Below are 14062 nucleotides of genomic sequence, written 5' to 3'. Positions count from 1 at the left end.
GTAGCTGCTATATTTTCGGAGATCAGTTCTCGCCCCTCCATGATTTGATTTGTCCATCTTCACCAGCAGTCAATACTGCTCTATGCTACAGATCGGAAATTGTCAGCTTGTATACGGATCACTCGAGCTAAAGACTATGAAAGGAGAACATACTGAATCAAGGAAGCAAAATGATCTGACGATCTCTGATCCATGAGCACCATCAAGTGTAACCTTCGTCTCAGGAGCAAATACCCAAGGCTTTCCCTTTTTCAATTGTATCAAATCGAAATCATTCTTGCTATGACGTCCGGTCCCCAATACAGCTCCTCCATCTGGTCTGCATAGAACGTTTGCTACATACTCACCTCCAAGGTTTTCTCTCATATCGCCATACACCACTGGAGCTGGCTCTTCAACCCCTTCTTCTGGGTTTGTTACTAGCTCGTACATGGAGAATTTTTCATCATGTGAAAGAGCAAAGATATCGGTTTCGCTCAGGAAGTTGGCGTGATGTATTGAATGACCATGGTTGATTGTCTGGTGGAGGGCTTCTTCCTCTTCTGATATGGTGATATTATATATATTGACGAGACCATCCGTAGAACCAGACAATAGAAGTGATTGCTGAGTTGGATGGAATTGTAGCTGGAAGAAAAATCAGCAACTGTACCCACAATCTGGTGTGATTGTAGCAAACCTCTGTAACATCGTCACTGTGACTTTCCACGTACTGTACGACTGGAGCAGCTAAAGATCGTGCGTCCCTACTTCTATCAGTCTAATGAACATTTCGTGTAGTGAAAGCAGGAAACACCTACCAAATCGAAACAGTTGCTTGGTGATTTGTTAATTCCGTTCCAGCAGCGATGCCGTTTGTATTTGAGCATGCTAAAGATAGAACTGGAGCGCCTTGGTCTATTTGATCGTCAGAATATTTTCCATTAATATCTGGACTTCTGTGAACAATAAGGCCACCCAGAATACGTATAATGTAGACAATTGTTCGTAATATTCACGATCCCCCTCAGGTGCCGAGTCAGATTCTACCTCCTCACTTGAGAAGACCATCCCCTCCACCCAGCCACGTGAAAATACCTTGAGAAAAATGATCTCACCACTCTGAACCTCTCCGACCTTTGCAGCAGTCCTTGGGTCAATCAGACACACTTTACCATCCCTTCCAGCCGTGACCACAATAGAACTATCACCATTTCCGATAGTCTTCAGGCATGTAACATCTGTATTGACTTTCTTGATAGTATTCAGTGGTTGTCCGTTCAGAGCCGTTGGGTCCAGCAACCGCAGACAATCATCTGATGAAATGGATGCGAGTCCAGCTGCGACTGGCACAATATCATAGATATATATTGGCTCTGCACCTTTGACTTCGAAAATATCTGAGGCGAAGAATCTATACATTGTGAAGCACGAATAAATGTAATGTTTTGGTTGTACCTGGGAGAGAAAAGTTTTTAGGAAAATATATTTCAGCCCTCGCCGACGAATAGTCAATCTGGATAATCAGGACTTTTCGTCCCAAACTGAAAGTCTTTAGAATTTACAATTTCGAAATGCCATTCGATGTTTTCACAGCCAAGGGAAGAAATTTGATATTGATTTATTAACATCACGTGATCTATCGAATTTTGGTATTTAGGTAGGTAATTTGATTGAGAATTCCCAACGATCATCCTGTCTCCATGTATATTGCTGCCTCGTTCCACTGTTCGGATTCCAAAACTCATCGTATATTTGCTACAGTGGCGCATCTTAGTCTTATTTTCTAGTAGGTCGAATCAAAAGTATCGACCATTGTCAGTTATTATATCTCCTTCCGTAGAATTGCCCATTGACTTTATTTACAAGCTCTGCTTGTTGACAACATCTTAGCTGTACTTATCGTGCTTGTTCTTCACCTTGATCAAGAGTAATGCCTCATGGTAATCGCCTTCTTTCCTTGCTCTCTTGAGTTTCCGTACCTCATCATCATCCAGTCTTCGGCCAACGGCATCTTCTAACTCCTTCCTGCTTATTTTCTGACTGGCTCTTTCTTCTTTGGAAGCCTTCAACTTTGGTTTGAATCTTGCTTGCATTCTAATTCGTAAAGTAGTATTGAAATTGATTGAATCAGCATCTCCTCGGATCTCTGGTAAAGCATTTTCCTTTGCGGATGCAAGTGGCTTTATCGTCAAGAATGTTTCTCGCAGTGTTTGTATTTGAAATGTACCTGGAGTATCGGCTGTTGGGATCGATATGAAGGATTCCAAGGGCGACACAGCTTCGGTATTGGCTGATAGAATTCCGAATTTATCGCAACTCAAATACCTGAAGATTGATCAGCATTGCAATATTACAGCAGAGCAATTGCTATACACACTTTCCATGGTGGCCTTTGAAACTATAAGTCTCCGTACCTGCTACTTTGTTGGCAACCCATACTTGTCTTACATCGTGAGGTTCGGCAGTGGTGGGATTGTTCTCGATCATATTCTCCAGCGCACTTGCAAATACCTTTCCATTTGTATCGCAGGCTATACATGATGGTGGATCTGAAGGTAAAACAAATACCACCGGTCCAACTACATCAGCTGCAGCTTCTGCCGTCACCCAGGTATCATCATCTGGCGCGGCGTCTTCTTCCTGGGGTTTGGCAATTGCTTGGGAGGTTGACGCTTCTGAATCTCCAAACTTCTCAGCGGCATCAACGCGCTTTCTTTTCTTCGTTTTCTTATCACCTTTGAAGGACAATGGTTTGACCATATTTCTTGTGTTGAGATTTTGTATTCACTTACAATTGAAGAGCTGCTTACCCGTGGGGTTGTAAACAAGCAAATGACGGAGGTTCGCGATATTCGGGCGTTGCCGAATTCGGTTAATTATCGGCAAGATATCACAGCAGGTTCCCCTCCTGCCTATTCTAACTGTACGGCATCACCTTAAATAATAAAACCTGAAGCACATCCACTTTCAAATTTTCTTTCAAACTCCGGATATCTTAAAGCTACATCTGTGATTGTCCTGATCAATATGGCGCCTTCCCCGGTGACAGTAAGTCTAAAAGATTTACAAAGTGGTAAGTCTCAACGTGATGTAAATTTGTCCTGCCTCAGCTGATCTGATGTTACAGGCAATGTTGCTTTCTCAACACTCGAAGAAGCTTTTGGCCCAGAGTCTTTAGGCGTTATACTTGTCAAAGATGTTCCAGAGTCATTTGTAGAGTTAAGACATAGTCTACTCTCATATTCGTCTTATCTTGGAAACTTGCCCGAAGCCAGACTAGGTCAGTGTCATAATTACATTTAGAGGCAATGAAAAGGTCTAATTTCTAGCAGAGAAAATCGAAAACGCGGCTGCAAAATATCTTACTGGCTGGTCTCGTGGTAAAGAAACTCTAAAAAATGGCCAAGTGGACACACTCAAAGGATCATACTATGCGAATTGTGCCTTTTACGTCGACCCATCTTTAGCATGTGCGATTCCTACTTCTGACTTTTCACCTGAAAATTTTCCCGAATATCTCAGTCCAAATTTATGGCCTGGAGAAAACGTATTGCCTGGTTTTAGGGACACATTTGAGAGATTGTGTCGAATCATTATTGACACCGGAGTATTGGTCGCTCGAGCTTGTGACAGATATGCAGAGAAGGAAATTCCAGACTACAAGCCTGGATACCTTGAGCACGTGGTAAAAACTTCAACAACAACTAAAGCACGATTGCTACATTATTTCCCAGCAGAAGCCAAGGACTCTTCTGACGCTCTGGACGATGATTGGTGCGCAACACATCTGGATCATGGCTGTTTAACTGGACTCACATCGGCTATGTTCATCAACGAGACTCGCAATCCACCCGTGATTCCAGTATCCTACTCATATCGTCCAACTACCCTTAGCCCTCTTAAAGAGCTTCCTGCATCTCCGGATCCAACTGCAGGGCTTTACATTCAATCTCGAAGTGGCGAATCTGTTCAAGTTAAAATTCCCAAAGACTGTATCGCTTTCCAAACGGGAGAGGCCCTCGAAAGAATTACTAAAGGTAAATTCAAGGCAGTTCCTCACTACGTGAGAGGTGTTCGACCAGGAATTGCAGATGGCGAAAACGAAGGAGGAAGAATTGCAAGAAATACTATTGCCGTCTTTACTCAACCTAATTTAGACGAGATTGTAGACTCAGAGATGGGCATTACTTTTGGAGAGTTCGCGAGAGGAGTAGTTGAGAAAAATACAACGAAGTAAGGGTTATTTTGACAGATTATTCACGACTTCATACGGAATACCCAATACAATTTCGTTTTCATCTAAAAATATTTTTATTATGCTCAATGGTTTAGCGAGGGGGTATTGGGGGAACTATCGAGGTGGCGAAGCGCAGAACTTTCCAGTATCTCAGCCCAAAGGGCCCCCCATTTGCACCCCATTCTATTTTATCGGATTGAAATTTTTCCGTCCGAGTGAAAACAACAATTACATCCAAAGATGGACAGCGGGTACATAGGTATCGGAAAGACTTCCCATAACTGGGATCTCCATTTTATTCGGGTGGCAATAACTCCTAGACTATTACTCGTATCTCAAGGTACGTCCTGGAAGCTAATTGGTCTATAATGTATTTCTTTAACTTGTCGAACAATCCAGAACCAAACTTTTCTGGTGCCTAGTTCCTGGAGTCGTCGTTTCTGCTAAAGTTCGTCCGGTGCTTAATGGTAGTGGCTGTCGCACCATCGAGGGGCCCCACCATTTCCACCATTAGCAATATTCTTACTTGTCTCTTAAGGCCTTGAATTGGCCCCAATCTTTTCTTTAACAGGAGCTCGATCTTTCAAATCGATAAAATGAAAGGGTTGCTGGAAAGGTTACATCGTGTTCATCAACCTTTTTACCTGCCCGGTTGTCTTTCTGTGAAGCCCCTTTCAATCGACCGAAATAGTGCACAGCCACCATGCAAGCCACCTTATATTTTAGTGACAATAGGTATCGTATAAACCCCATAATTTGAGCTTCGACGGCAACATCATTTCTTAGGTAGCTTTGACCCCCTCGGCTTCCAAAAGTTTGTCAAGAACATGCCTCGAGCGTGCGTATTATGTGCATTAGATAGACTTTTTCTTTTGACCTTGTCATCACTCGTGAGGGTGTCACTTTCATAACTTCTTAACCTCTTTTGGATCACTAGTGTAGTCAGTTTTTCATACAGATTAGGCTTTTTGTTTTTGAGTTGTTATTTCTCAAAGTTAGAAATCGAGTTGATTTAAGTTAGACAAAAATGTGAACATCGGGGAAAATGAAAAGTGGAATGTTGTCCTATACGTGGTGAGACGGTTCCAGAGCAAAGCAAAAAGTCTCTGTTGTTATGCATGCAATTATGTGGCATGTGCAGTCAACGGTAAAGTCACCGCTAGCAATTATGTAAGATCATAAACCTTTGAGTTGGCATGTTCGCATGGCAGTGATGATCAGAATATCTGATTTGCTTTGTACCGAGAAGTAAGTACTGCAGTACAGTTGTCACTGGTCAGTCTCTCCCGGTATTAATGAATCATGATATCACTAAAAAAGTCCTTTGGTGTCGTGCACCCCCTGACTCTTTTCTCGAAACCTCAGCTGCAGGGCCCTTGGCAATAGGTTCCCGCCAACTTTGACCAACAACAAATAATTATCCATGTTAGTAATAAATGCTATGGAGTACAATATTACTGGTCGGTTGCTCTGATCCCCTGACCAGTTACCACTCGCTCGGCCCCATACACCCCTACGCGAAATGCAGATCCCCCAGCTCTACAACATAATCTTCCTTGTTCGGAGACTTTGGTCAGGCTCACACATACTGTACAACTTTCAAAACCCTCATGCATGATGGATCTTGGCCACCACAAACCGCATAGTACAACGGGGTAACCAATTTATCCAGCATCATTGTTTCGAATGGCCGAGCTATTATCCTCGCCAACATGACAAACGGCTCAGGGACTCGAGTCTATATGATCGCCCATATGATCACGACTCTCTCATTTGCCTTGATTCAATGAAAGCGGATAGGATTTTCACTTTCTGTTTTCTTTTTGACCTGCAAACTTGTCATGAGCTTCGATAGCATCTAAACACTACTCTCAATACAGCAATTAAGTGTTAATCTGCGGGGAGAGTGGACAGGAGCGGCAGTCGTCAAGTTCATCTGATTCATCTCAATATCATTTCTTGTTGTTCGCATACTATTGAAGAGTCTATTGGAGAGTCATTTCCTTCCCTCATTCCCTGACCTATATATCTTCGTCTTTGCTTCGCGGTTTCAGGAATATCCACTTCACGTTCCTTTAATGAATATCAAATAAACATTCTGCTTTATACATATACATAATGTACTTTACCAATACTGTTGGTACCCTGCTCGTGGCTACCTTAGTAGCTTCGAAGCCAATGTAAGTCTTTACACTTCAGCTTCTATAATCACTCACTAAAGACTATGGCAGTTACCAAAGAGGAGTTGACTTTGCATATGGGTCAACACCCGTTAGAGGAGTTAATATAGGCGGCTGGCTTGTACTTGAACCATGGATTACACGTGAGTAATCGCTTATTGATGTTGACTTGTGGTAAATGATATTGATATTGTAAATAGCGTCGATCTTTCAAGCAGTCGATCAATCCTTGGGAATAGTCGATGAGTAAGTTTATTTCTTTCTTCTATCTATCGATTTGATATTCCAGTGTCACTTTGTCTCATGACTTCACAAATATAGATACTAACAATTAACTCAGGTATACATTAACAGAGAAACTCGGCACAGATGCAGCTCTAGCAATTCTCAAACCTCACGTAAGTTTCGCTGCTCAGAATTTCAGATCACACCTCTTACATCAAACCAGTGGGATTCATGGTGCACTGCCAATGATTTCCAAAACATAGCCAACGCTGGCTTCAACACAGTCCGCATTCCAATAGGATACTGGGCATACGAACTCTCTGACAACGAGCCCTATACCCAAGGCGCAGCTCCATACATGGATGCCGCCATCGACTGGGCTCGTGGCGCTGGTCTTAAAGTTTGGATCGATCTTCACGGAGCTCCCCTTTCCCAAAACGGATTCGACAACTCTGGACACAAGACTTCGTCGCCGGCATTCGGACAGGGTGACTCGGTCGCAAAAACACTTTCTGTTCTAAACACTATTACCGAAAAATATGCCAAGAAAGAGTACCAAGATGTTGTCGTTGGTATTGAATTACTCAACGAGCCAGCAAATTGGGATGTCAATTTCGATGTCTTGGAACAATTCTATAGAGATGGATATGGGCAAGTCCGCGCTGTTTCCGATAGTATTGTGGTAATTCACGATGCGTTCTTGGCACCAAGTAACTGGAACAACATCCTGTCATCGAATGATAACAGTGCTTATGGAGGTATGTCTATTCTCCCTTCATCTTCCACACACCCGTACACACAATTCTAACACTCCCAGTCGTCGTCGACCACCACGAATACCAAGTCTTCAGCGACTCCCTCGTTGCCATGTCCGCCACCGAACACATCGACTACGTCTGCAGCAACGCCGGCGCCTACACCGGCGCCGACAAATGGGTCGTGGTCGGTGAATTCACCGCCGCCATGACCGATTGTGCCTATGCGCTCAACGGCTACGGCGTCGGTGCCCGCTACGACGGCACATATCCCGGTTCCTCATACGTCGGTTCCTGCGAAGGCAAATCGGATATCACGACGTGGAGCGACGCCTTCAAAACGGATATGAAGAATTATTTGAGCGCGCAGTTGGCGAGCTATGAGACGAAGGCGAATGGATGGATTTTTTGGAATTTTAAGACGGAGGGTGCGCATGAGTGGGATGCGGCGAAGTTGGTGGAGTATGGAATTTTTCCGGATTTGAGGGCGGGGATTCCGGCGGCGATTTGTTCGTAGGGATTTACTTGGAGCGATGCGTGTTTGAGGGAGGGGGGATGAGGAGAAATTTGTAAAGTTAAGTACATATACCCAGAGACTTGGCGATAAACAAAAGTCTGTACAGTTATGATATACAAAGGAGATGGTTTATTTTTTCGTTAATTCATTCGTTAATTTATTTATTTATTTATTATTCATTGTTTGACTACGTACGGATCCATCTAAAATATCGAATGGTGTTACTAGTATGTAGCAGTGCAGCGGTGAAACAAAACATCGTTGAAAGAAAAGAAGGTTCATGTACATTTCCTCCACCCATATCATATCGAAGAAAAGATTCTCGACGATTCATTCATTCATCCATGTACGCCATGCTTGGTATCCATTGCTCCTGAGTCTCCCTGGGTCTACCTGAGTCTAATATCCAGATCGCTTGTTGTTTTCTTTTATAAACCGAAACGCCTGCAAAAATACATTCGTGTGAAAAACGGGCAAGAGAAGTGAGATTTCGTGATCATATGGGTCGTGGGTCGTAGGTCGTGATTCGTATCTGATCCTTAGATGTCCTCCCAGGTTGACTTCGTGATACCATGGCAGAGAAAAAAGGGTACGTAAAGTCGTAAAGTCGTAAAGTTTTCATTCGTAGGAGAAGAAAAGAAAAGGTAAGATTACAATAAACAAAAGAGTGGCGAGTGATTTGTCGTGCGGGCAGAAAAGTGACGAAGCGAGGATGTGGTGTTGAAAAGGGGGTAGAAAAGAAGAGTAAGTGTGAAGCAGGAAGCGATAAAGTATGTATCTTTGCTTTGGTTTGGTGTTGAAATTCTTTATCCTGGTGGTGTTGAGCATCCAAAGGGTATGTGTATGGAAAGGATTGAAAGCGAGATGTCGAGAAGGTAAGCGATAGGAATTGGGAGATGGAGAAAAGTCGTTAGTCCTCTTTGATTGAATGTCAAAAGATTCCCTCCATCAAATTCTCTTCCAACTTCCAAAAATATCACAGCAACCCACCCTCCTTCCCAACCTCCCTAACGTCCCCCGTCTCCAAAAACCCCCTTCCCATTCACATGCGCCGGAACGGGCCAAAACTTTCCATAATCATGATACCCACCATCATCACTCCTCAACAAAAACGCATCATTCCGATTATGATTAACCCCAATACTATAGATCAGATTATTCAACCAACCCTTCGCATCTCGAAGTCGATATCTGCATTTTTCGCACAGCGTCAAGGGACAGCCGTCGCAGAGGAAAACGGAGGGTGCGGGACAAATCATGCAGGATTTGGAGATGGGACGGTGCGGAAGACGATTCATGTGGGTGTGGTGATCATGTGTTTTTTCTCTGGGAGTGGGAGTGGGAGTAGGGATGGTAGATGTAGTGAGAGTAGGTGTAGGGAGGAGAACAGAGGAGTTGGAGGTGGAGGTGCTGTGCGTGCTGAGCCAGCCGGATGTGTCCCAAGAGAAATCGTCGTTGCCGAACATGGAGTCCATGGAGCTGTTGAGGATGGAGTTCATGTCGCAGTAGAGATCGGAGTCGAGGTCGAAATCTGTGCTGGTGCTCGTGTGGAGATTGGTGCGTGAGTCGATGATGGAGTTTCGGTGAGAGTTCGTGCTGTCTGTTTGCGTGCTGGTCGGCTGCATACCACTTGAAGTCGTACCTCCAGAGTTTATACCTCCAGAGTTCATACCTCCAGTACTCATACCACCACTGCTCGCTTGCACACCTCCCGCGCTCAACCCAACATTAACAATCGAATTGATCTCCTCCACCGTCATATTCCCCTCACTCAAATCCCTGCCCACATCAAATCTCAAATCAGCCAAACTCCCATCTACAGCCTCCAAACCACTCTCTCCATCTCTCAAACCCGCGCCTGGAACTTGTCCACCATACCCAACTTGCCACTGACCATCCATATTCAACGCCACAATATGCGTAAACTCATCATGACACCCATGATTCACAATCTCCCTCTTCCTCAATTTACAACTTAAACAGATTTTTGTCTTCGACAAGTCGATTTGTCGATACGCGGAGCCGCGACATGTGAGATTGTGCATGAAGGGATTAATCAACATATTATCTATTGGCGAGAGAATTTCAAGCGGATCACCAAAGAAATTCGACTCTTCGGATAAAGGCGCAGAGCGATCGTAGCTTGTCGTCGTAGCAGTAGCTGAACGAGTTGTCTTAGTCGAAGAAGTGGATGATGAACGAACTGGCTTTTTAGGGGTGGGACCGGCACCGGCTGGATCTTTGGCGGGTCGCTTTCCTTTCTGATTATTGTTCTTCTCGGGAATAGAGGCAGCGAGTAAATGTTTTCCGGTTCTTTTACATTCGGCACACCAGTCTCTACCAGCCGGACCCCAGATCTCGACGAAATCATGATTATACCGATCGATTCCCCGCAGATTTGGTGTTCCGGTACAAAAATTGCATTCAAAGTTTTCTCCAACGGTTAACTTGTTTAGAGCTAATGGACGATCATCTAGATCAACGATCTTCTTTGAACGACGATCTGTAGTAAGACAGTCCGGAAGTCGAGGAGGAGGGTTTCCATCAAAAGGCATGGGACTATTGAGGTTATATCCTTGAAGCGAAGAACTAATCCCATCAGCAACGTGATAGAGACGTAAGGGTTCGATGGATTCTTCAGTTAGAGGTTGAAAGTTTTCTAATTGATTGATGCGGTGACGAAACAAGGTGTTCAGGATAGAAACGGGTGGTGAGAAGGGTGGATTATTTCCTTGTATATTTGCTTCATTTTCCATTGCGGCTTGATTCATCATGGCTTCGAATTGATCTGATTGCATGGGAGGGTGAAATTGTTGCGGCAATTGGAGATTATTCTGACCTCTTTGATTCAGCATGTGCTGATGTTGTTGAAAAGCAGGATTGAATTGCATAAGCATATCTCTATTCAAGTTCATCAAATTTGTATTCGAATTCGCATTCAAACTTTCATTTTGCTGTGAGTTAAAGATTGGAGACGGCTCGAAATAACCCGGTGTATTACCCGATACGGCAGGATTTGGAGGGATCGGAACACGCGATGTAGGCCATTGAGCACGAGGTGTAGGTTGATGAAAACTCGGCGGATGTAAAGGATTAATACTTGAAAAGATAGGCGTATCTGGCATTTGCGGAGTGTCTCGATGAAAACTAGCTGAATGTAAAGGATTTGGAGCGATGTCGTCAAAAGAAACCTCAGGAGCTGCTAGTGTGGAGCTGGATCTTGTCGATCTAGCGATTGCATTCACTATTGTTGGTGAGCCTGCGTTGGAGTAATGAATGGCTGACTGAATAGGTGTAGCGGATCTGCGTAAGTCGAGCTCCGACTGAACAGGACGATTGGGGGAGTTCAATACTTGTGAGCCCATATACCCAAGTCCCGATCCCATTGAGTTGTTGGGAGTGTGTTGATGTGTAGCAGTGGCACTACTTTGACGTATAACTTGTTGAGGAGAAGACTGTTGATAAGTGCTTGTAGCTGGTCCAAGTCCAGACGCAAGAGCACCACCCGTTGCTTGACTCGAAGTATTTGGCGCAAAATTCATGTTATATCCATCAGATACACTTGACAGATCCCCGTGGTTGTTTCCAGTAAATGTAATTCCATCCATTGAATGAGTACCAACGTTAGGCAAAGGTGCTTGAGTTGACGACCCAACCATATTTACTCCTGTATTCGCATGAGTTGAAGGTGAGACTCCGATCATGTTTGCTGCTGGAGTGATACCCGCAGCTGAAGTTTCTTGAATCGAAGACTCATTCATATCCGCCGTTAACCACGCATTATGATTTGCAGAACCATATTCTCGAGCGAAATCCCCAATAATATCCGAAGATGACGCATTATCATCTTGAACACCAATGTTATTATATCCATCGTTATTCATTGAATCTCCCTGACTACTAGATTGAGGCATCTGCGTAGTATTTGAAAAGCCAGATCCGAGTGAAGGGTCAATGAGACTCTGTTGGACTGTTGAATGTGATGTTCCTTCGAATGGATTTCCATTGTTCGTAATGTTTTGCTGAGTTGTAGAGTGATTAGCAGGTTGCGTCGATGTTTGGAAAGGGGATCTCAATTGTAATGTTGAAGATCGATCTGGCGTATTGGCCTGTACTGCCGACGACATACCGCCAGCTTGGCTTCCAGTATTCATCACCATCTCTTGCGTGGTAGGATGATTCATAGCTTGCATTTGCATCTGCACCGATGTCCGAAAAGGCGATCTCAACTGAGCAATCGAAGAACGATCTGGCGTATTGACCTGTACTCCCGACGCCAACCCACCATCTCGACTACCACTATCCATCACACCATCCTGCACAGTCGAAGAATTCCCACGTTGCACCCTCACTCTCTCCCTCGCCCCATCCTCAAACCCCTTTCTCATCGCTGCCCCCACCGAAGAAGCCTGCGCAAGCTGCCCACCCATATCCATTCCAAACACCAACTCCCCGGGTTTCGCATTATCCAACGTCTGCATCATCTCCGCGAAATTTGCTTCAAAATCCGGTGCTGCATCTAACGCAGCAGGTCCCGAAAAGGGATTTCTACCTGTCGTCATTGTAGTTTGTTGAATGTTCGAGTTTCCCTGAGTCCCATTTGCTTTCTCAACACTTTCGATCATTTGGGTATAAGCATTTGCGACATTTGACGAAGCCATCCCGGTATGCATATTATCCGATGGGATTTCCTGTCCTTGGCTCGTAGTGCGTCGATGAACTTGGTTTGGGATACTCAAGGGGAAGGGGTTGCGAGGAGGATTATTCGCTTTGACTGCGGCTTTCCATTGCTGTTTATTTGCGTCGGTGTTGATGGGAAATTCGGAATTGATTGTGAGTAATGGTTCTTGTGCGGGAGTTGGTGGTTCGACAAGTGGTGCTTGATTCTTTTCTCTATTACCCTCAGTGCGAGAAAGATTGAGAATTTTGTTGTCGCCGCTGAGATTTTTTACATTCGAATCTGGCGCCGAAGCACCAGTATCCATATTCATCGCTGGTAAGCTCAAAGGATCTCCCATCAAGTTATCAGCAAGCGCATCGGTGTCCCCAACATGTAAATTCGCCATCTTTGCAAGAACTGGTATTTCCCCAGTCCGCGGCGTTTTCCTCTTTAAAAGATCGCTTTGTGAAGTTTCGGTGTTCGCAAATGGTGAATGTGAGTTTGCAAAGTGAGCTAAATCAGCTTTGTTTCCCAAAGCGCGATATGGATGATTCACTCTTGCACGCGACTGTGGCGATGCAATCTTAGATTCAATTTTAGATGCAATCTTAGATCGCGGCGTAGGCGACCTCGGAGATTTTCGATCTTCAATATTGAAAGATGAAGACACAGATGGTGTGCGAATCAACTGACCAGCTGCATATCCCAAAACCAATTGCGAAGGTGAAGTGAGTGATGAGACGGCTGATCCTTGTGATGGAGAGGTACCGATATTTGCGGTAGAAAAGGAGAGAGGTCTTGCTTTCTTACGGGGTTTGCGTGGAGCGCTATTTGAAGCCATCTTTTGTTGATTGTAAGATCGAAGACGATGATGAGGTTGCGACGATGAGCTGTCTCGAGAAAAGACATATTTATTTAGGCGAGTTTTGAGAACTATTTAGTTCTTTTTTAGCTTGTTATTAGTGGGAACTCGTTTCGAGAATCCAATGGAGGACTATCATCTTATTCTGTTTCAAAAACTGTCTAAAATCTAAAGCTGAAAGAAATGCATTTAGATATTGTCTGATCTGTTGAGAGGTTCACACTTCATCCAACTTGGATAAAGGTGTTGTTTGTTCACCATTATATGTCTTGTAGACTAAGCCTTGAAGTCTCTGATGATTGAACAAGGAATTCAGACATGGAGCAAGCTTTTTTCGATGGACTTAAAACTATTAGTAAAAATAGTATGAGATATGATGGGATGGATTATATTGATATACCTATTCTTCACATCTAAAAGATCCTCCTCCCATCTCCCATCTCCCATCTCCCATCACCCATCACCCATCACCCATCACTCATCACCCATCACCACCAAACACAAACATATTCAAGTGAACTCCCTATCTTCAAATCACCTAGAATACACAACCAACCATCAAATAATAGAATAGAACAAATCATCTTCACATACCTACCTCATCAACAAGAGATGCTCCTATACCCAACTACCACTATAAAACT

General features: G+C 44.0%; 5 protein-coding genes across 5 annotated transcripts; 2 read left to right on the top strand and 3 right to left on the bottom strand.

Annotated features, from left to right (window-relative positions):
- Positions 1-22: 22 nt before the first annotated feature.
- EAF01_002138 (uncharacterized protein) lies at positions 23-1401 on the bottom strand (the record flags this gene model as incomplete). Its single annotated transcript, XM_038910389.1, has 5 exons — positions 23-85; positions 154-627; positions 680-746; positions 801-897; positions 1098-1401. The coding sequence occupies 5 exons, from the start codon at positions 1399-1401 to the stop codon at positions 23-25; spliced, it is 1005 nt and encodes a 334-aa protein (XP_038773311.1).
- Positions 1402-1868: 467 nt separating this feature from the next.
- EAF01_002137 (uncharacterized protein) lies at positions 1869-2742 on the bottom strand (the record flags this gene model as incomplete). Its single annotated transcript, XM_038910388.1, has 2 exons — positions 1869-2307; positions 2360-2742. The coding sequence occupies 2 exons, from the start codon at positions 2740-2742 to the stop codon at positions 1869-1871; spliced, it is 822 nt and encodes a 273-aa protein (XP_038773310.1).
- A 267-nt stretch (positions 2743-3009) lies between these two features.
- Positions 3010-4219, top strand: EAF01_002136 (uncharacterized protein; the record flags this gene model as incomplete). The annotated part of the gene is made up of 3 exons (XM_038910387.1): positions 3010-3055; positions 3110-3262; positions 3315-4219. 3 exons carry the CDS (start codon positions 3010-3012, stop codon positions 4217-4219), a joined length of 1104 nt encoding a protein of 367 aa, XP_038773309.1.
- A 1690-nt stretch (positions 4220-5909) lies between these two features.
- On the top strand, positions 5910-8173 carry EAF01_002135 (uncharacterized protein). The gene is made up of 6 exons (XM_038910386.1): positions 5910-6399; positions 6451-6542; positions 6600-6645; positions 6740-6797; positions 6848-7382; positions 7442-8173. The coding sequence occupies exons 1-6, from the start codon at positions 6338-6340 to the stop codon at positions 7894-7896; spliced, it is 1248 nt and encodes a 415-aa protein (XP_038773308.1). The 5' UTR covers positions 5910-6337; the 3' UTR covers positions 7897-8173.
- Positions 8174-8903: 730 nt separating this feature from the next.
- Positions 8904-13397, bottom strand: EAF01_002134 (uncharacterized protein; the record flags this gene model as incomplete). The annotated part of the gene is made up of 1 exon (XM_038910385.1): positions 8904-13397. The coding sequence occupies one exon, from the start codon at positions 13395-13397 to the stop codon at positions 8904-8906; it is 4494 nt and encodes a 1497-aa protein (XP_038773307.1).
- Between the last annotated feature and the right edge of the window lie 665 nt (positions 13398-14062).

This window comes from Botrytis porri (assembly GCF_014898465.1).
Source record: "Botrytis porri strain MUCL 3234 chromosome Unknown BPOR_003, whole genome shotgun sequence".
Classification (NCBI taxonomy): Eukaryota; Fungi; Ascomycota; class Leotiomycetes; order Helotiales; family Sclerotiniaceae; genus Botrytis; species Botrytis porri.
The sequence above is the reverse complement of the archived record's forward strand: the minus strand, read 5'-3'. Positions and strand labels throughout refer to the sequence as shown.